The sequence below is a fragment of the Azolla caroliniana genome, unplaced genomic scaffold (genome assembly GCF_043228905.1).
Source record: "Azolla caroliniana isolate FFs.n. ecotype wild unplaced genomic scaffold, voAzoCaro1.0.p SCAF_1, whole genome shotgun sequence".
NCBI classification, from domain to species: domain Eukaryota; kingdom Viridiplantae; phylum Streptophyta; class Polypodiopsida; order Salviniales; family Salviniaceae; genus Azolla; species Azolla caroliniana.
Genome location: NW_028230436.1, coordinates 3,102,154 through 3,121,739, shown reverse-complemented (window position 1 = coordinate 3,121,739; position 19,586 = coordinate 3,102,154). Strand labels below are relative to the sequence as shown.

The window sequence follows — 19,586 nt, the reverse complement described above, 5'->3', positions numbered from 1 at the left end:
CAGGGATATCTTCCCAACATTCATCTGATGCAAGCACATGGATTCGCTTAAAGATCAATATAAGTGGGTAGATTCTTGCCTTGCTTGTGAAGTCTCCCAAGATTTTGGTTTTATTGAGAACCTAATAACCTATATATGATATGATGATGTGGCACAAGGCCATTGGTCACATGAAATATGAGGTGGATAACATATTGTAGCATATAATGAGGATCAACATCATTTATTTGAGTTAATATGCCAGGGAAGCATGCCAAAATAGAATTGGACACAATCTCTATGTCACTTGTGTGTGTGAATTGTTAGGAATTAATTTTATACAAAGTATGGTGGATGCAGTTTAATTAGCATATAACCATGGTCGATTTTTTATATGACATGTTAATTACACAAAGAGATTTTCTCTTGGAATGCATCGAGATTGATTGTGATAACATGTGATGGAATATTAATGACAACCATTATTATTATGGCAATAAAACGAAAAGCTTATTTCGAAAAAGTTTTAGATCTATAAACATAGTAATTGGTATCTATAATGCATTTTTGATGTTTATTCCTTCACTATTCTTGGTGTATTGCACATTGTTTTATCTTTTGCGAGAGGGTAAGAAATTGTGAGTGGTTATATGTTATACGATGTTCAGTGCAAATGAACAAGCACTATGGTGAACTTGCCGATAAGTTTTGTGGTAGAAGAAACTATAAAACAATCAAAGTCCTTTTATTAATAAGTTGCAACCAAAGACAATAAAGAGTAAAACCTACCCAATCTAAGTACGGATTTCATAGAGAGAGGGACGATCATAAAGAGGAGGTATGAATTGATTGGATTGTTGCTTGGGAGACCATTATGGTATTTCTAGCCATACCAATGGATCACGTTAGTGTAAAATTATAACGACAACAAAAGTCACCATACAATTCTTGAAACCCATGACATCAACTATATGTGAGCTAGGAAATAGGTTGAAAGCCACTTGGATACACAAGTAAGTACAAGTGACATTGTCTTACTTGATCATGCACTTGACAAACGTAGCTTAGTACTCGATTTCTCACCAAATAGTTACACGAACAATTAATCACTCACGTAACTATAATGATTGAACCGGAACAGAAGAGGATATAATGTCTTAACAATGTTTAGATAACAAAACACTTCATAATAATAATAATGGCTCTTCATTAATAATAATCTTCCAACAAGTCACATAGAGAATCATCCCTCGTGGCATGTTACACGCTTATTGATATAGGTCTATGTAAGTGTCAATTATAGGTCTAGGGTTGGGATGTTGAACAAGTGGGCCGGGTGCATGACAAGTTTCAAAATCGGAGATGGATGGGGGAGAGGCATAGTTAGGATTTGGTGGGTTCCATTAGACTGTCATTATCGAAGAAAGTGTACATACACACACATACGTACATACGTACATATATATGGGAAAAGTACCAGGATACCCCTAGAAGTTCGTCTATTTACCAGAATGCCCTTGGAAGTTCCAAATGTACAAAACTACCCCTATGTCCAAAAAAATTACACTTTATAAAGTAATTATACACTCAAATCTACAAGCCCTATTTACCAAAGATGGAATAAATGGAGCCGAACTAGCCCTATTTACCAAAGATTTGAGTGTATAATTACTTTGTAAAGTGTAATTTTTGAACATAGGGGTAGTTTGGTAAATTTGGAACTTCTAGGGGCATTCTGGTAAATAGACGAACTTCCAAGGGTATCCTCGTACTTTTCCCTTATATATATATACGTATACGGTATGTACAGGAGAGGTATTCTTCGTCCATAGAAATAAAACCTACACATTCGTAGATCCCCCAAACCCCTTTCAAAACCCCTGTCAAAACTCTCAGCTTTCTCGCCATCGCCATCGCCATCGCCATGGAAGCTCTGCTACTGAGGAGAGTCCGCCGGTTTACGCCAGGTCTCGTACAGGTGTTCAAGCGCCATATCTTCGACCTCTCGTCCTTCCCTCAGCCATCCGGGCCTCCCTATGTCCGTATGCGCCTCCACCCCGAATGGAAGCAGATGGACAACCGTATACGGCGCATGGAATCGAGGCTGGCCGATTTTCGCATCCTCTGTAACGACGTGAAGCTCCATAAGAACAGATTGGAAGCTGGAGATGGCGCCATGCCGGCCTCTCGCCTCGAATCCATCATCAAAGAGAAAGAAGAAGAGGTCGTGAAAGAGAGAGCTGCCATTATTTCTGACCTTCAGAACATGACTGCGACTTTTGTGGAAGGGGCGAATCGAGAGTATGTTTCTCTGCGGAAGTTCTTTTTGTTGTACCTTTATAATACCATAAGAATGGCTCATGAGAAACTTTCCGATGACGAGTTTCAGAAGCTTCTCACTGAGAATCCTGAAGGTGTTAGTTTCGAAGTTCCAAATAGAGGAACCGTGACCTTCCCTCTTCAGCTTAGTAAGAAGATAGCGATGGCAGGAAAGCTGCTTTTTGTGAATACAGCTGGGGTAGAGACGTCTACTGTAGCCATAGCTCTTGCTATATTGCAAGCTCCTCAACTCAAGCATTGTTCTTATCCGAATTGTAAGAGGGAGGATTGCATAGCTGTGAAATCTGACTATGAACAACTCTTTGAGATTTTTTTCAAAGAGAAAGCTCGAACTCTCGGGTTCCAGAAGGCAAGAGGAGAAATGTCTGCTGCATATGATGTGGTGCTTTCATTACCTACAAAAGAATCAATGAAGGAACCAGAACCAGAGCCAGTGAGTCTCTACTTTGATCTACTAATTTTCCATGTGTTTTCACTGTAAGAGGTAAACTAGAATGTAAGAGAATTGATTGTGCCTTAGAGAGGGATTACGAGAAATATCAATAGAAGATAAAAGGACTCATAAATGAGAATGAATTATGGTAAACATAGCTTAGTAATTGTAGTTTTGGAGGTTTAGGAATAGTTTTTGAGTTTGTTACATTGCAACCATTCTAGCTGAACTCAGGATAAGAGAGGTAAATTTAATGAGCTGAAATGATCGTATCGTAAAGTTTTAATATCAGCATGGAGAGTATTAATGTTATTGGTATATGAATGTGCACCTTCTGAAATGCTCATGATTGAACTTGTGCTGCAGATAAAGCGGCAGGCAAGTCTGCGAATTGACTAGTTCGGGAATGGGAACTGTAAGAAACTTTTATTTTGTTGAGTTTTCAACTTTTTAGACAGCTTAGTAAGTTAAATAGGAACTTATATGCTTTGGTTCTTTTGTTGGTCGTACAATCTCATCCATACGTTCAAACACCTCCTAGCTAAATTGCATATTGGACTCATTGTAACTTATTTTCTTGAACCTAATTGCTGTTCAAACCAACTCCATTTGTCATTTGTGATCAATATGCATAATCATAACCTGTTACTGTGTCTAAAGTTATATATATATATATATAGAAAGAGAGAGAGAAAGAGAGGGAGAGATTCATTCTTGATGTGCAGCATAATGGTGTGTGCAAATTGGCGACATGTTTCACTCCATCAATTATATTATTTTTGCTACGACTAGTAGTGCCAGTGTCAAGGATCCAGGGATGCTTTTATTCATTGCCTCTTTCCGAATAATCATGTGTCAAGGCATCTTATGAGAGGTTAGTTAGGTTCTAGCTGGCTTTGAATGTGTGCTTATGAACTGGACTTTCAGCTGCATTACAATGTATTTGTCTGTACATTTAGAGCTATTTATTGTCACAACGGAATTGGCTAATTTATGATACTAGTTTTGATAAAATAAAGTCTCCTTATGATTAATCAAAATGTTACAGTGTATTTTCTGGATATGAGATGTTTCTATTTTATGTGTGTAATATAAAGAATAGTGAGGATTTAATTACACACCTTAATATCAGGTTTATTTTTCTTGATGATATTTAAGAAACTTGTAAAATTGCAAGAAGTATATGAAATGGAATACTGTTGTTTTGTATCAGAGTAATGTTTTAGGGAGACGAAATAATTGCTCTGTAAAGCACGTATTTAGGTTGTGTCTAAAGATCTGGGGCACAATTCATCATGCTGTCCACATGAACCGGTCTGCAAACAATATTTTTTTTGTGTTTGGAATCTGAGGCAAGTGCAGCAGGAAACCTCAATTAAAGATACAATGTATTGCTTACAAACAAGAATCTGATGCACAGTTTGTTTGCTTTTTACATTGCCCAATGGAGCATGCAGCTGAAAGCACAGTTTTCGTGCACATTTTAGGTTGCTTTTATACAGTCTATTCATGAGTAAATGACATTGCTAGGAAAAGTTTGCTTTGTCATCCACTAGTGTTGGATTTGAGCACTATTCTTGTTTATGTAGGACTCCAATGTGTTGGTATGAAATTTAGATTAAACATATCACTAATGGTTGCAAGGAAGTACCGAAGTGCAGATGTGTTGATTGAGGAAAAAACCATTGATTGGTTTTACTTGCTTACTGGCGAGTGGGTAGAGTGCAATCAAAAGTAATGCTTTGTAGTGATTTTTTTCATTATTTAAATAAGGCTTTTCCAAACACATTTTTGTGGTTTTAACATTGTTTGCATTGAAATTTAAGGTGCAGTGCCATTGTTTTCACTCTGTGTATTTTGTGCAGAATGTGAATAGAAGAGTGTTTGTAGTGAAGACACCATAAAACTAATTATGAAATTCAACCTTGATGTTATGAAAACACAATACATACCACTAATACATTGACTTTTATACAGTGAGAATTGAGACTTTGATATCAACCTCATGAATCTATGACATCTATATAGTTTTGAGAAGGCTTCAATTTTGGTTCATCGCTTTTTTATTATTAGGAGATACACCTTTGTAGGAAGAGTGAAAGAAATAGTCAGATGAGATAGACTGTTTGATAAATCATCACCTGCCTAGAGAGTGAGCCCTACATGATCAATGACATAATGGGCAAACCAAAAAGCTTGCTTATAAGCCAAGGGAACTCCTTTTGCATCATGTCAGCATTTAAATTGGTAAAATTCCAAAGAGTCACTAGACCATCTTAGTCTTGTTACTAAATGTTATAAATTTTTAGTTGCTCTCTTTATCACTCGCACACACAAATAAGTTTATGTAATTTGAGATTGTGTTCTTGCAAATTAAAACTTGATATCCAATGAATAGCACCAATGAACAGCATGGACAAATGGCAAAGATCTCATTGACCATCCCTACTACACGGATTGGTATATATGGAACTTACAAAATATATAAGAATGAGGATGAGCTATGAGAAAAACCTCTAAGAATATTTCATCAAAATGAAATGTTGTTGCTTCCTTTCGAGTTAGAGAAATATTCATAACTTGATGCTTAGTACAATTTCCGCCTACCACCTACATTGATTATTCATCCACTTCTTCGCCCTATTCAAAACCCTATTTATGGTTCCCACTTAATATAAGTTTTAGTTCCACTAGATGGCTATGATATTTAGTAATGGTCATGGCAAGGAGCACATATGTTTGTTATCATTGTATTCACAATCATTTGGGAAATTATCCATATGACATAATCCAAGTGAGATAGTGAATGTCCTTACAATGAGTCTTGTTTGTGAATGGATTTGCACACCTCATTGAACAATGTCACTCCATCAACAAATGTATTATTTTCTAGTTTCCACAAGTCACTTACAACATTTTTAGATCTCTTTAGTGGTAACCCAATGCTCCAAGATCCACGATGCCATATGGTCATTGATTTTATTTAATTTGTTACAAGTTGGAGAGGTAATGAGGTGCAACTTAGCAATTAGAAAAGGGTTGAAGACTAAGGTGTTGGTTGTTGGCAATTATATAACGTAGACTCAAAACAACATACACTATAAAAAGTTGGGAAAGTTTTGTATGAAATAATTGAGATATTGATTACATTTGAGGCAATTAATTAATATTGAAGCTCATCTCACCATAGTATCAAGTTGGTTAGGAAGCACCAACTTTTTTACTTCTCCAAATTCATCCATCATAGCAATGGGTTGTGCTCGAGAAGGATCATACGTTTTTTTCCACCATCTCTCGTAAGAAGATGAAACTCGAGCACCATCAAACCAAAGAAATCCCCATCGATCGAGTTGGTAGAAGACTTTGTTCAATGTGTAGTGAGTGAGGGAAAGAGCGAAGTATGCATGGTAGATAGCCATCAAGATCAGATCCTTGCAAAGGCGCTTTGTCCAGACAACGTGAAGTCAACTTGGGCAGACGACGACAATCGAGGGTGGCATTGGCGAATCGGGCTGCGCCATGTGTTTGAACTACTTAGAAAAGAAATATTACCATTTACCATCGTGGAGCTATGTACTACAAATAATAATATTTATAAATTATATAAAAAAGAAAGAAAAAGAATTATTATTAGTATATATGTATGTACTACAAATAATAATAATTATAAATTATATAAAAAAGAAAGAAAAAGAATTATTATTAGTATATATGTATGTATAGGAATAGCGAAAATGGCTTCATTGATTTTGTGTGTTGTGTCTTCTTCTTCACCTTGGAAAGAAGAAAGACACAGAAAGACAGAGAGAAGGAAAGAGAAGACTCCAATTGATTCTGCACGCCATCGCTAATCCTCGTCTCAGTCCTCTTCTTTTTCTCCTTCTCCGCGTCCGTCGATCCTCTGTTTTCACACATGGCGGACTCCCCCCAAGAGGCCCCTGAGGCTACCGTCCATATCCGCTGTACAAACGGAAGCAAGTTTTCTGTCCAAGCCCGCCTCTCCATCACCGTAGCCGCGTTCAAGACTCTTCTTGTCCATGGATCTGGCGTCTCAGCCGACCAACAGAGACTTATCTACAAGGGCCGTGTCCTCAAAGATGATAGCTCGCTGGAAAGCTATGGTAAACCCAACTCTTTCTTGAAGTAGGTCCTATGTATTTGAAAAATTGGTATATTTCTTGGAGGAAACACATGTTTTAGGGTCTATCAGTCTCTGAAAGGTAATGACAACTGTTATGGTATGCATCCTACCCGAAGGCATCGTAGATGAATTTGTACACAGCATGGTTTTTAGACATACAAGCAGAACATGGTAGGATGCACTCTCTGTATAGCTATCTGTCTTTAGAAATGCAGAAATGCAATTTATGGCACTGATACAGGGTCCAAATTAGCCAAATGATAGTTAACCATTGTTTCCCAATGTGTGGGAAACATTTTCCTACTTTTCAAGGCCAATTTTTTTGGAGGATTCACCAAAATTTACAAATGTGAAAGAATTTACTATTAAATTTTCCTCAAAAATAAGCTGAATGTTGAACTATTAGCGCAATATCTCAATACACTGATACTTTGGAGTTCCTATTTGTGCACCGGATGAAATGTTTTTCTCCTAAATCAGGATGTAAATGTCCGGTAATCGTTTTGGCAATGGTGGGAAAAAATAATAAATTAGAAATTTGGGCAAAGAAAGTTGGGATAAGATGAAATTCTTTGTATTGTTATTGTGGAGTTCGATAATGATTAAGATCATCAGAAGTACACTATAATTCACCGACCGACATGAGTCCTATAAAGACTGTGCTCACGCTAGGAATATTGTAGCCCTGATGATGAATTCCATCTATAACTTGACCATTACCTGTGCACATTCCACACCATATAGGTTACTCTTGCACAATATATGATGTTAATCCCATTTAATGTAAATACGGGTGTCATGTGTACAGGAGTTCAGAATGACCACACAGTGCATCTAGTGAGAGCTGCGCCAGCAGCGGCTGTTGCAGCCAATTCTGCCCCTCCTCCTGCAGTCAATGCTCCAGTGGATAATTTGGGAGGAGGACTGGGTGGAATTAATGGACTGGGTGGACTGGGTGGAATTAATGGACTAGGTGGGGCCTCTGATCTTTTTGGCGCTGGCTTTGGTGCTGGCAATGTGGGGCTTCCTGAAATTCAGCAGGTGCAACAACAGTTAATGCAGAATCCTGACTTGATACGAGACATGATGAATATGCCAGCAGTACAAAGCTTGATGAACAACCCTGAGCTTATGAGGAATTTGATCCTGAACAACCCACAAATGCGTAGTCTGATAGACAGGAATCCGGAGCTAGGACACATATTAAATGACCCCAGCACACTGAGGCAAACACTTGATGCGGCCCGTAATCCTGAATTGATGCGTGAGATGATGAGAAATACTGATCGAGCTATGAGCAACATTGAGGCAACACCAGAAGGGTTCAATATGCTCCGCCGCATGTATGAGACAGTAGAAGCCCCTTTTCTAAATGCTGCAACAGGTGCAGATGGGACGAATGATTCGGCTGCAAATCCATTTGCAGCGTTGTTAGGTACACCAGGAACACAGCCCCAAGTTGGGGTTCCTGTGGCGACCACTCCCTCTGCAGATGGAGCAGAGACTGTTGCTCCTAACACTGCTCCTCTTCCAAATCCATGGAATCCAACCCGTAGGTCACTAATTGTGGTCTTGAATAATAGATTCTAGTAAATTATAATGTTAAGTTATGATGGTGGAAAGTCAACCAGCTTTAATGGATTTTATTGTGGATAGAAACTGGTACTACAGGCCAGGCAGCCACGGGTGCTCGAACAACAACAGGTGGCGGTATTCCAGGGCTTGGTGGTGGCCTTGGTTTCCCGGATTTCGGGTCAAGCTTGTATGATCCAACTCTAATTCAACAAACATTGCAGAATCCAGCAATGCTTCAAATGATGCAGAGCCTTCTATCGAACCCTCAATATCTCAACCAGGTAGTTATTTCAACAGGGTATTTGCTCATTCCCTAGGAATTGTATCTAATTAACTATTTTTATTTGTTTCTTATGCTTCTTTTCAGATAGTCAATATGCAGCCAGCTTTACGATCAATGATTACTGCTAACCCACAGTTGAGGGAAATGATGCAAAATCCGGAACTTTTGAGACAAATGATGAACCCAGAAACCCTACAGGTCGGTTTTACACATAGTAATTTGGTACTGGAGTGGAGGAAAATAAGCAATTTGAATGGAAAGATGCTGAAGAGGATAATTAGCCTTTATGTCTAGCCTAAGCCAATTGTTAATAGCTAATCGTAATTGAGCTCTTGCTCATTTTAATGTTACTCCAATAAAGGTTGGGTGAATGGGGTGTTTCACTTATGTTTTTGTAGCAATTGTTATCCATTCAACCTGGCCAGCAGCAGCCCGGTCAACATTTGCCAGGAGCCCCGTAAGTAGTTCCACATAATATAATCATAAAGCTCGCCCTTCACAACACTCATTGCTAAGTAAACACCTTTTCTCAGAACACCAGGAGGGACTAATGGAGCTGCTACGGGTAGCCCGTTTGATATGGGCTCATTGCTTGGCTTGTTTGGAGGTCTTGGTGGGGGAGTTCTGCCTGCAACAGTACCAGCAGGTTTGTCCTTTTGCTCTACACCTCATCTCTGGTATTGCTGGTGTGGTACTAAAAAAGGTTCCTCCTTTTTGTTATTTGGGCCTGGTTGCTATTTTGTGCAACTGAGGGGGCGGAGGCGGGGACAGGGGTTGAACCCTTGACTTGTATGGATCACTTGCAAGCTTCCAAACCACTTGCCGAATCCCTGGCCCAAAAAAAGTAGAGGAAAAAAGAAAACAAATTTATACTTTCTCTTTGACATTGCAGTGAACACAGTTCCTCCCGAACAACTCTACGCAACACAATTATCACAGCTACAAGACATGGGCTTTATCGATACGGAAGCTAATATTCAGGCCTTGCGATCTACTGGTGGAAATGTTCATGCTGCTGTAGAGCGTTTGCTTGGTAATCTGGGTTGATTTGAATTTGAAGGTTTAGGATCCATGAGTATATACATAACATGCACTGTGCCATGCTCTAATCTATTGCGGACATGATTTTGTGTATTGGCCTTGTAAGAATCACATTGCTTTGATGTGGGCATAAGTATGGCTTAATTATTTCTGAGCTAGAGCAGTGAAGGTGATCATTTTGCTGTGCGAGTGCAGACTTCATTTTTTTTGGGTGGCTCTTTGCTCACCTTCAGGTTAATTTAAGAAACGAAACAATCTAAGCAATAGCTTTCAACGTTGTGTACGCTGTGATGTGCCTTCTAAAATTGGGTTACGCTGTTAATGCAAAAGATTGATTATAAGTTGATGATTGTAAAATGGGTGAGGCTATGATGATTAATAAATCATTCCATTTGGAGACTAGAAATAAGAGTATAACTAAAGTGGTTGCTTCTTGGCTTTGCATCCCTTGTGTAGGTACGCAAACTCCTTGATGTTGCCAATACCGTTTTGTATTTTGTTGAAGATTCAATGGGTGTTGACCCTTATAATTTTGAGGCTTCTAGTTGAAGAGGAATTTACACTGATACATATTGCACATACTTATATACTAAGATATCTGGCATGTTTTCCTCATAGAAAACCAAACAACCTTATGACATTCACATGATAGATGTAGTAGAACAATGTTATTTTGTGCTCAAATTATTTTTTTGTTATATGCTTAATGGCATCGTTCGATCCATATCCCACATACTTATATACTAATGGCGTGTTGTTCTCATTGTAGGAACCAACAACCTTATGACATTCACATTATAGATGTACCATAACATTGCTATTTTGTGCTCAATTTATTGCATTGGTATATGGGTCATGGCATTGACTAATCCGGGAGTTGAATTCTCTTTGAGAAACTTGATGTTGATCTACCCAATTGCAAAAAATTGAGAACACTATTATAGCTACACAATGATACGCAATGACACATGATGTCATGAGATACAATAAGCTAAACCTTAATGTTTTTATATGAATAAAGACCAGAACTCACTTTCATAATTTATCGTTGAAAGTGATGAAGGTTGTGGTTTTGCAAAGTTATGTACAAGTAATTTATATATGAATTACGAGTTGTGTATGTTCATGTTAAGTATTTGTCGAACTTCTCATGTTTGATGGTATAGTTCAAGGATACAATGAAGACTCCTTATAATCGTACGACAATATACATAGGGAAGCCTAACAATGCAAGGGTATATTGGCGAGACATATGATGACTTGTTAGAGGGGCGTGATAATGTAATGCATCTCAAATGTCCACTGTGAGCATTATTTTCACATAAAGAGGTTTTACTTCAGAGTAGTAGTGACCCCCTTCAGAATAGTAGTAGAAGTCACATACAAGATAATATGTTGATTTGGTGCCATCGGTCAAATTTGGCCTCCTCATAACTTAAGTCTCTCTCTCTCTCTCTCTCTCTCTCTCTCTCTCTCTATATATATATATATATATATATATTATTGGATGATCACATATTACATATTCTTAGCTTACCAAAAGGCAAATAAATTTTATGTATTGTTAATTTAAGTCATGTATGAAAAACGTGCTCGTCTTTTAATACCATAGAATGATGGTAAAAGGAATGACCTTGACTTTACAAGTCATGTGACTAATTGCAATAGCCTGCATTGGGAAACAATGCCTACTTCACCCAAGGCCATCCCCAACAACGATGAGGCTAGTCTAATGATACAACATGCCAAAATTTCTCAAATTAATCTTTGTGGGAGAAAACTTTGAAATATTCTCGACTTCTTTCTATCTTCACAAGGAGTTCTTTACACACCCCCAAATGTTGTGAAGCATCCATGAATTCCCGAGAAGAAGTCCGTGGTGAATTGTCACAAGCAATTGTATGGCCCCTTCTTTTAATGTCTCTTTTTGAGGTCAACTGATGATATAAATGACTCTTAAGGGGCGAGCAATAGCAGAGAGAAAAGCGAGTAGTGTTTCGAAATGATCTTGGGATCAATGATTCGAGACGACTAGGAGATGTAGTGTCTGAGGTTTTCTTCTAATCAAAGGTTTTCAAGACGATGACGAGATGGAATCAACTAGTTCATGTGAATCGAAGATACGATTGAGATGGATCCAAAGATTCGATCAAAGGTTTTCGAGACGAGGATGAGATGGAATCGATTAGTTGATGTGAATCCAAGATCTAGCTTTCATGAAACATTAGAGTACATACTTAAATCCGCCTACAAATAATGTTATATGCATATATTCGAGTTTGGGGAAAAAGCGAGAGCCTGCGGACCTTGATTTGTTGTTTCAGTTGTCATCATCCTCATCCTCATGGGTACTTCTACTACTAGTATGCGGGAGATACTGGAAGAAGGGCCGCCCTGTTCAGCTCGTATGGTCGATGGCGCCCTGCGTATGGCTTCGGTTAGTGTGTATTTTCTGTCTCTAATTTTCTCTCAAAACACACACACACACACACACACACACACACACACACACACATCTCACAGAACGATTCTAGTCTCATCGCACCTGACTTCTTGGGCTATGGTGATAAGACCCATACAAAATAATATGTCAAAATAAAATCTTCGTCTGAATTGATGGGTATGCGACAAAAAACTTCTCCTCATCAGTTGATGGGTATTGCCAGATGCATACTATCTCTGCGTCGAACTAGGTATGATATACATCCGAAACCTCCCAATGATGATGAAACACAATGGGATACCATAAAGGACTGGTGGGTGCATTAGATGGCCGGATGCCACACCCAGCTTGTGCTGTGCCGTGCTTGTTGACGTTGACGCAATAGGAAAAGATTAGGGAAAAAGGGGTTCTCTTTCACATATATGGGAAGACTGTGTACAATGTTTAGTGTAGTAATAGATTTGTTAGATCATCACTCATAGACAGGTATGTTGTGCTCCTCAGAAAACTCATGATATTGCACACTATAGGGAAGCATAAAGGAATGGGGCCTCTTCCACGTAGCCAAAAATGTATAAACTCTATTGTCAAACATGGAGTACGTGAGAGTCAGGGGTTAAACCTTAATGTGTAATTGAAGTTCTGAAAATGAAGGTAATTTGAATGATTGGGCTGTTTCTCCAGTCATGAAGCCAGGAAATATTGACAAAGCCTCTTATTCTTGATGTCCAGAAGAACAAATATTTGTTTTCACAGAAATTATGTAAAGGACGCCTTTTTGGAGCTATATGATACTGAAGGGTCTCATACTGTTATGGATGTGTTAAAACATCAGTAACAATATGTTGAGAATCGCAGTCAAGGTATGTGATACCAAATTCGACAATCAGGAGCAAAACTATCCTTCCTTCTTCTTCTCCTGGAAATTTGTCTTCTTATGAACTCAAAGTAAAACCATTGCCCAATATTTTGCATTGTGTCATTTCCATTTCTTTTTACACTTTTCAAATGAGAAATTAGAATGCATGTTTTCGCTCGAGGCTTGCCCAATGGCTATCATCTTGCTTGGACAACAGAATTTCCAGAGTGGTTCAATCTTGTTCACAAGAAAATATATTGCCGAAGGACATAGTTCCACCAACAATTACGTAATCTGAGATGAAAAATTCAATGGCATGGCAATAAGTATGGTTTATGCTCTGTTTTTCTGGTAGCTTTTTGTTCTTTACAATTTTCTTAACAAATAAATTTTCTGCAAATACAATATTCAATTTTCACTTTCTCCTCATGCTGAACAGAAAAAGATTTTTCTGCTGTTGCTTCAAATGCTCAATCTTCACTTTTTCTCCCCTCCCTCCTTTGAAAAAATCAACCTTTTCCAAATTTTCTCTTTTTGTATTATATTTGTTTGTCACGTAGCTTTCACTTTCCTATATTTATGTCTATACCCTTTTATTGTTGCTAACAACCGGCACCCTTTTTATTTATCTTTACCTTCATGAACGTCTATACTTTGGTTGTACATATAAGCATTAAATAACAGCTCCCTAATTCATGCTTATAAACACATTTGAGGGTGCCTGTTGTTAGCAACAATGTGATTGCTCTGCTGCATATGTGATATACAGGAAGTTGGCAAGCACGTACATTGTACTTTATATGGTTCTTTGCAATAACTCCCCATATGATATTGAACCTTTCCTTCATTCTGAACCAACATTTTTAGTGTTGATACAGGCAGGTATAGCTTGGGGGCTCATTTCAGGATCACATGATTCCCTGAAAGAAGGTGAGTGCTGTGGCTCTTATTTATAGCTCTTTTAAATTGCAAGCAACATTTGTGCATGATGTGACATCTGTTTCCTATCCAGGATATAAGGGATTCTCACGAGCCTTGTATGTGGTAAGTTGAAGAAGGAAAAACTGAATATTGGCAGTTTTTATACGTGAACTCTAATACAGGATAATGAATGATTATCTCCTTTAATGCAGGCAAAGTCTGTTGGCAGAAACAGCTTTTTCTGGGGTAATGATCTCTACAGCTGGATGATGAACTTCCCATTTAGGATTTCTGGTTGAATTTATATATGCATACTCTCATTGTATTTTACTGGTTTAATAGCTAGAGTATTGTTCTTACTCGAATCCTCGTATGTGTGGTCATGAATTAATTATGAGTGTTGATCATGTTTTCTGGTATATACGAACCTTGTACTCTCCGTTATCGACCCTGGATTATGCATTATGTATTTTAGACCTTGTTAGTAACAGGTACACTAGATATTTTGCACTATGAGCAGCTAGCTCAACTCCTATAGGGATATTATATGTATTGCCCATTACATTTTGCTATGATTGCAATAGCTGTGGTTTTCTCACAGACATGTTGGTGAAGCCACAGTTTACATCAATGGGTGTTTCTATTGGCTCCTCTAGGGCAGCGGACAAAAGAGCTTTCCAAAATCCTTTTATCTTTCCTTGGATTTAGTTCTTGGTGATATTTACTTGTCCACAATGGGTTTCCTTGCATGTCTCCTCCCAACGTTCTGGGATGACATACTTAATCTCTAGCAAGTTGAATATATTATTTTTGTACTATCCTCAGAGATCAGCCGCTTGTCAAGCCCAGGTCCTAGAAAAACATGATAATGGAAAGGGAATCCTCACCGTTTTTTCATATGGCAGGTGGTTCAATAAGCTGGGAAAGCTAAATTGGGCAGCTTTCTATAGAAGCGGCTATTGCTTCCTTGTGTGATAGAAGATGAGCTCCTATTAGTCCTTTTGTCATTAATACGGTTAATTATGGTATTTCAACATTTCAAAAGACTAAGGGAGAGCAAGTTCATCTTTGTATATAGAGACTAGATGGGAATCTCATTACTTTTTAATTTTTTAGTGATCTTCACTAGCATCGGAGGAAGATTTTCTTGGTGAAAGCAATTGTGGTTATGTCGATGCACATATTTTCTGCCCTAGCTTCACTAGAGAGGGGAGGCCATCAAACATGCTCCAAGAGTTCTAGAGAACTTGGTTGTTACTTTTTGGAAATTTTGACTCTGTAGTGAACCCAAGAGTACCAGAACTGTGTTGGCAGAAGATAAAGATCTCATATTCTTATTCACTATGCTGATTCTTTTTTCCCTCATGACATTGTGTAAGCAGAGTTCTCAACGTCGCCAATTTTAGTTAAAGACTCTCTTTCACAGAATGTATAACTATTTCAAGAGAAACAGACCATGGCACCTTGTATTATCTTCATGGGTTTTATGTAGGGAGGATATTGACTTGAGACCTCCACCTTCCAACCACGAATAGGTGTTGGAACTTAGTACTCCGATACTTTAAGATGAAGGGAGTTGGAACCTGAACCTTCCTCTAGAGTGAATACTGGGCTTGTTTATGTTGGCAGGCTGTCTCAGTGACCAGCATTCAGTCACAGCACAAGTCATGATCGGGATAATACCTCCACCTGGGTTTGAGGGGGTAGCAAAAAAAGGGAAATCATGTAGGCTGATTAGAATACTCAAACCTTAATTAATTGACTGTCACAAGGAGGGACCTGTGCGCTACACTCAGAATAATTGTGGAGAGGCTAGATTGCTCAAACAGACAGCTTATAAATAAAGCAGCTCCAGATTACTTGATCCTACAGAGACGAGTAATGCAGAAGGCTCAAGAGACTGCATTAACGCTTAGTTAATGAGATCCTGTCTCTTCTCTTCCTGTTCATGCTACACAAAAGGGTTTTTATACAAGGGTAAAGGACACAGTACATCGATGGTTCACCTATTCATAAATTAGTTCTCTTTTCCCACTTAATTACACTCACGCAGTAGATCATGAATGAGACTTACACTAACTGATCCCATAATAATTATGATTCCCAATGCTTTTTTGATTCATATCCTATACCCACACTAAATATCTATTGGACCTCTTGTCCTAATTCACTGGAATTTCATGTTGCCCACTTGATAGATAACGCGATGCAGTTGGTTGCTGAGCTCATAGAGAGTTGTACTGATACGACCTTTTCATTATGATATGCTACTTACATCCATCATTAGACATACACGCATACATGTGCAGATATAGACATATTTCTGAGTTTTGATCTTATTATTATGTCAACACAAAGGTGGGTATCTTTTTCTTATAGGGGGGCATTGTTCTCTTTCCACCCAAATCTTTGACACACTCAAATGAAACTAGAAATATAATTTTGCTGCACTGCAGATTCCAAATTATTTTGATTGGCAAACTAAAGATTTCCATTTTAAAAGACATCTTATACATGAAATGTGGATATGGGTGAGCATATATTTTAGGATGGGGTGTCTGAACGTGGATCTAATTCAATATTTTATTGGTTGCTGCAGGCAGTTGTGCTGGAACTTACTTTGGGTTCAATTGTGGCATGGAAAAAATGAGGAGAAAAAGAGATTGGGTGAGTGTTCTTCACAATTGTCAAGTCGCATAACATTCTGCATGACAATAAGGTTATATTTGCATCCATTGAATGACGTGGAGGCATTTTGGAACCAAAAACTTTAAGCATGGCAATTGTACAATCCACGTCAGGATGCACTTAAGCACATGCAAACAGTAACGAAAACACAAGGTTGATACAGAAATATTTTCTTTGTTGATTATATAATTTTCTGCATTATTTGATGTGTGATGGGGATCTTTACAGTTTCTTTCAATGTATGCTGTGTTGGCTGCATAGAACTGTTCAGACTTTTGTCCTTGCCTCCAAGGGAGGTCAGTCTAGGTTTGATTTCATTGATCTCAGACTTGAGCTTGCTGTTCTCCTTTTGTACCTTGTTAGAGACATTGAGTTGACTTTCTTAGTATATCAGCTGAATGCTTCTTTCAAGTAGAATTTAGCTAATTGTTGCTTTAGAATTGGGAAAGGGAACTTGGACTGAAAGTTAAAATGGATAACATTAGTAATGCCCCTCATATTAGGGTTACTATAGTAGTGGTCTTAGTATATCAGCTGAATGCTTCTTTCAAGTAGAATTTAGCTAATTGTTGCTTTAGAATTGGGATAGGGAAGTTGGACTGAAAGTTGGACATTAATAATGCCCCTCATACTAGGGTTAGTATTGATAGGTGTAACGCTTTTACTTTTTGGCCATGTGGGTATAGTGAGTGATATTCTTGAGCTCAATGAGGGTAAGTATCAAAAGTATCCCTAATATGAGGGTTACTGTTGATGTATCCCAGGATAAAATCATGTTGTGAACTTTTTTGCGATTGTGTTGTTCATGATGAATGCAGGCAAATGCAACGGTTGCCGGGGCTGTTACTGGGGCATTGATGGCTGTCAAAACTCGGAGTGGTGTAAAAATTCTTGCCACATCAGCAGCTATATCTGTTGCAGCAACTGCTGTACATTACTTGTCACCTTTACAGTATCCACCTACTGGTTTTTGATAATAAAATATTTACAAGTGACTCACGAATGTGTGATCTACTTATTCTTTCTATTCCTCCCTTGGGATATTGAAGAGGTAGAATCCCCCCTCCATTACCCCCCAAAACCCCCCTCCCCATTTCATATGCAACTCTCACAGGTCCATCTCTGCGTCATGTATGGTCTTTGACTTGGGATTGTATATATAATTATTTTCTTGTTTGTGTGTTAGAATTTCAGTTATAAGGAATTCAAGAGGTAACTTTTAACTTTCTATATTAAACTAAAAAACCGGCCCCATGCCTTGGTATTCACATGGGTTTTGTAAATTTTTTCATTTGGAATTCCAGGTAAATCGACACACTTGTACTATGTACTCTATGTAGCTGTCTCTTAATTCCATCAGTAACCAGTATTTCCAAGTCATGAATTTTCTGATGTGAATTGCATGTCCAATAGACTTCCACATTTGTATATTATTGGACGAGAGTTCATGATAATTCTGTTGTGGTGGCAGCTCATCTTTTTGAGATGGTTACTATAACTCCATAAGGATGTAAATGGGCGTGATTGAGATGAGGTTGGCGGCCTATGTTTTTGTATGTACATGATAGTGTTGTGATACTGTTGTATATGGAGCAATGTAAAACAATACCCATCTCAATGTGATTTGCTTGTGATAGAACATGGGCTTTAATGGAGTATTCATTAAAGTATCTTATTATCGCATTGTACATTGATAATCACCATGATATTTGCATTCATAGTTATGATGATGGACACTTTCTAAGGTGCTGATATTAATGGATAGTATGGTATTATAATGCAAATGATTAATGATGGTTTTCTAACAATTACTGCTTTTGTAATTGGCATGCTCTTTAATAGTATTGCTAGTTATATAAATTATTTAACCTTTTTGTGAGGAATGTACATGCCATCATCCAAACTACTAGGGTTAATGGAGTTAGTAAAAATGAATTAAGAAAAGAATGCTGGATGTTAGCTACTTTCATATGAGGATTGTGGATTGTAAGAAGCATAAGGTCTACTACAAAGAGGAGAAACAAAGTGTGAGATGAGAAATATAATCTTGATGGGTAAAAAAATAACAGTATATAATGCACATGCTTGTGCCCTAATATTGATGCTTAAATTATTGTTATTCTTTATTCTAGTTATTTAGAAACTTGAACAATATTATGTTAGAAAGTGAAACACTTTTTTTTATCAAGAAAACATACTTGTGTAATGATGTATGCAAGGTTCCTCTTAACACATGTATTGTTTGTTGGACGTTCAAGCTATACTTCTATTCCAAAGTAGTTTTCCAAGGTCGAATTGTTGTCTACTATAATGTACACAACATGAGTAGGAACGAGCGTCTATTGTTCCCCTTTCTTTTAGTATTAGTGTTCATCACTAAAGAGAACATTACCTTAAATGCCCAATACTTGTTGAAGAGTAGTCCATATCTCACCTACAACTTGATTGGTAGGAGACTTTATGACTCAAATGTTTTTCACATTTATGTCTCACTTATACAACCTTTTCACTCCATCTTAACATACAATGCATGAACCTTTATCTTTATTATTGGAGGGCCCCAAATATAGCTAACTTATTGTGGGCATATCCAAGAGGTTTTTATTATACTTGACCCTTACACCTCTAGGCTAGGGATGACTTAGATGTACCTCATCACATAGTAGTCTTTTCATTGCTATATATTGCCGGGTGATGTTCGAGGAGGACATCAACAAGTAGCTAAGCTAGTCATTCAAGCTTTTGTAAGGGGCAATATATCAGGTGCTCCTTGAGGTTGTACTGTGTGGCTTGAAGGTATGGCAATCCCGACTCTGAAGGGTCTCCACATGCACAATCGGGAGGCCTTATTTGTGTCTGGGGAGTCTGGATGGGTGATGAGCA

The 19,586-nt window shown here is 38.0% G+C and overlaps 3 protein-coding genes and 1 long non-coding RNA gene across 5 annotated transcripts; 3 read left to right on the top strand and 1 right to left on the bottom strand.

Annotated features, from left to right (window-relative positions):
- Positions 1-1,860: 1,860 nt before the first annotated feature.
- On the top strand, positions 1,861-3,813 carry LOC147868342 (uncharacterized). 2 transcript variants are annotated; one of them, XR_015529644.1, is made up of 3 exons: positions 1,861-2,752; positions 3,119-3,316; positions 3,478-3,813. XR_015529644.1 is itself a non-coding variant. In XM_087318116.1 (2 exons), the coding sequence occupies exons 1-2, from the start codon at positions 1,904-1,906 to the stop codon at positions 3,149-3,151; spliced, it is 882 nt and encodes a 293-aa protein (XP_087174242.1). In that variant the 5' UTR covers positions 1,861-1,903; the 3' UTR covers positions 3,152-3,378. The 2 variants fall into 2 exon arrangements, 1 of the variants encoding a protein (XP_087174242.1); XM_087318116.1 differs by lacking the exon at positions 3,478-3,813 and having other exon boundaries at positions 3,119-3,378.
- A 2,681-nt stretch (positions 3,814-6,494) lies between these two features.
- Positions 6,495-10,066, top strand: LOC147868341 (ubiquitin domain-containing protein DSK2b-like). Its single transcript, XM_087318105.1, has 7 exons — positions 6,495-6,873; positions 7,702-8,445; positions 8,550-8,749; positions 8,836-8,949; positions 9,150-9,208; positions 9,285-9,397; positions 9,644-10,066. The coding sequence occupies exons 1-7, from the start codon at positions 6,666-6,668 to the stop codon at positions 9,796-9,798; spliced, it is 1,593 nt and encodes a 530-aa protein (XP_087174231.1). The 5' UTR covers positions 6,495-6,665; the 3' UTR covers positions 9,799-10,066.
- A 1,991-nt stretch (positions 10,067-12,057) lies between these two features.
- ATOEP16-4 (Mitochondrial import inner membrane translocase subunit Tim17/Tim22/Tim23 family protein) lies at positions 12,058-18,029 on the top strand. The gene is made up of 6 exons (XM_087318087.1): positions 12,058-12,229; positions 13,973-14,024; positions 14,107-14,138; positions 14,228-14,261; positions 16,615-16,682; positions 17,522-18,029. The coding sequence occupies exons 1-6, from the start codon at positions 12,137-12,139 to the stop codon at positions 17,675-17,677; spliced, it is 435 nt and encodes a 144-aa protein (XP_087174213.1). The 5' UTR covers positions 12,058-12,136; the 3' UTR covers positions 17,678-18,029.
- On the bottom strand, positions 15,950-16,197 carry LOC147868340 (uncharacterized). The gene is made up of 2 exons (XR_015529641.1): positions 16,086-16,197; positions 15,950-16,049 (listed from the first exon to the last, which is right to left on the bottom strand). It is a non-coding gene; the product is annotated as an uncharacterized LOC147868340 (long non-coding RNA).
- Positions 18,030-19,586: the final 1,557 nt, after the last annotated feature.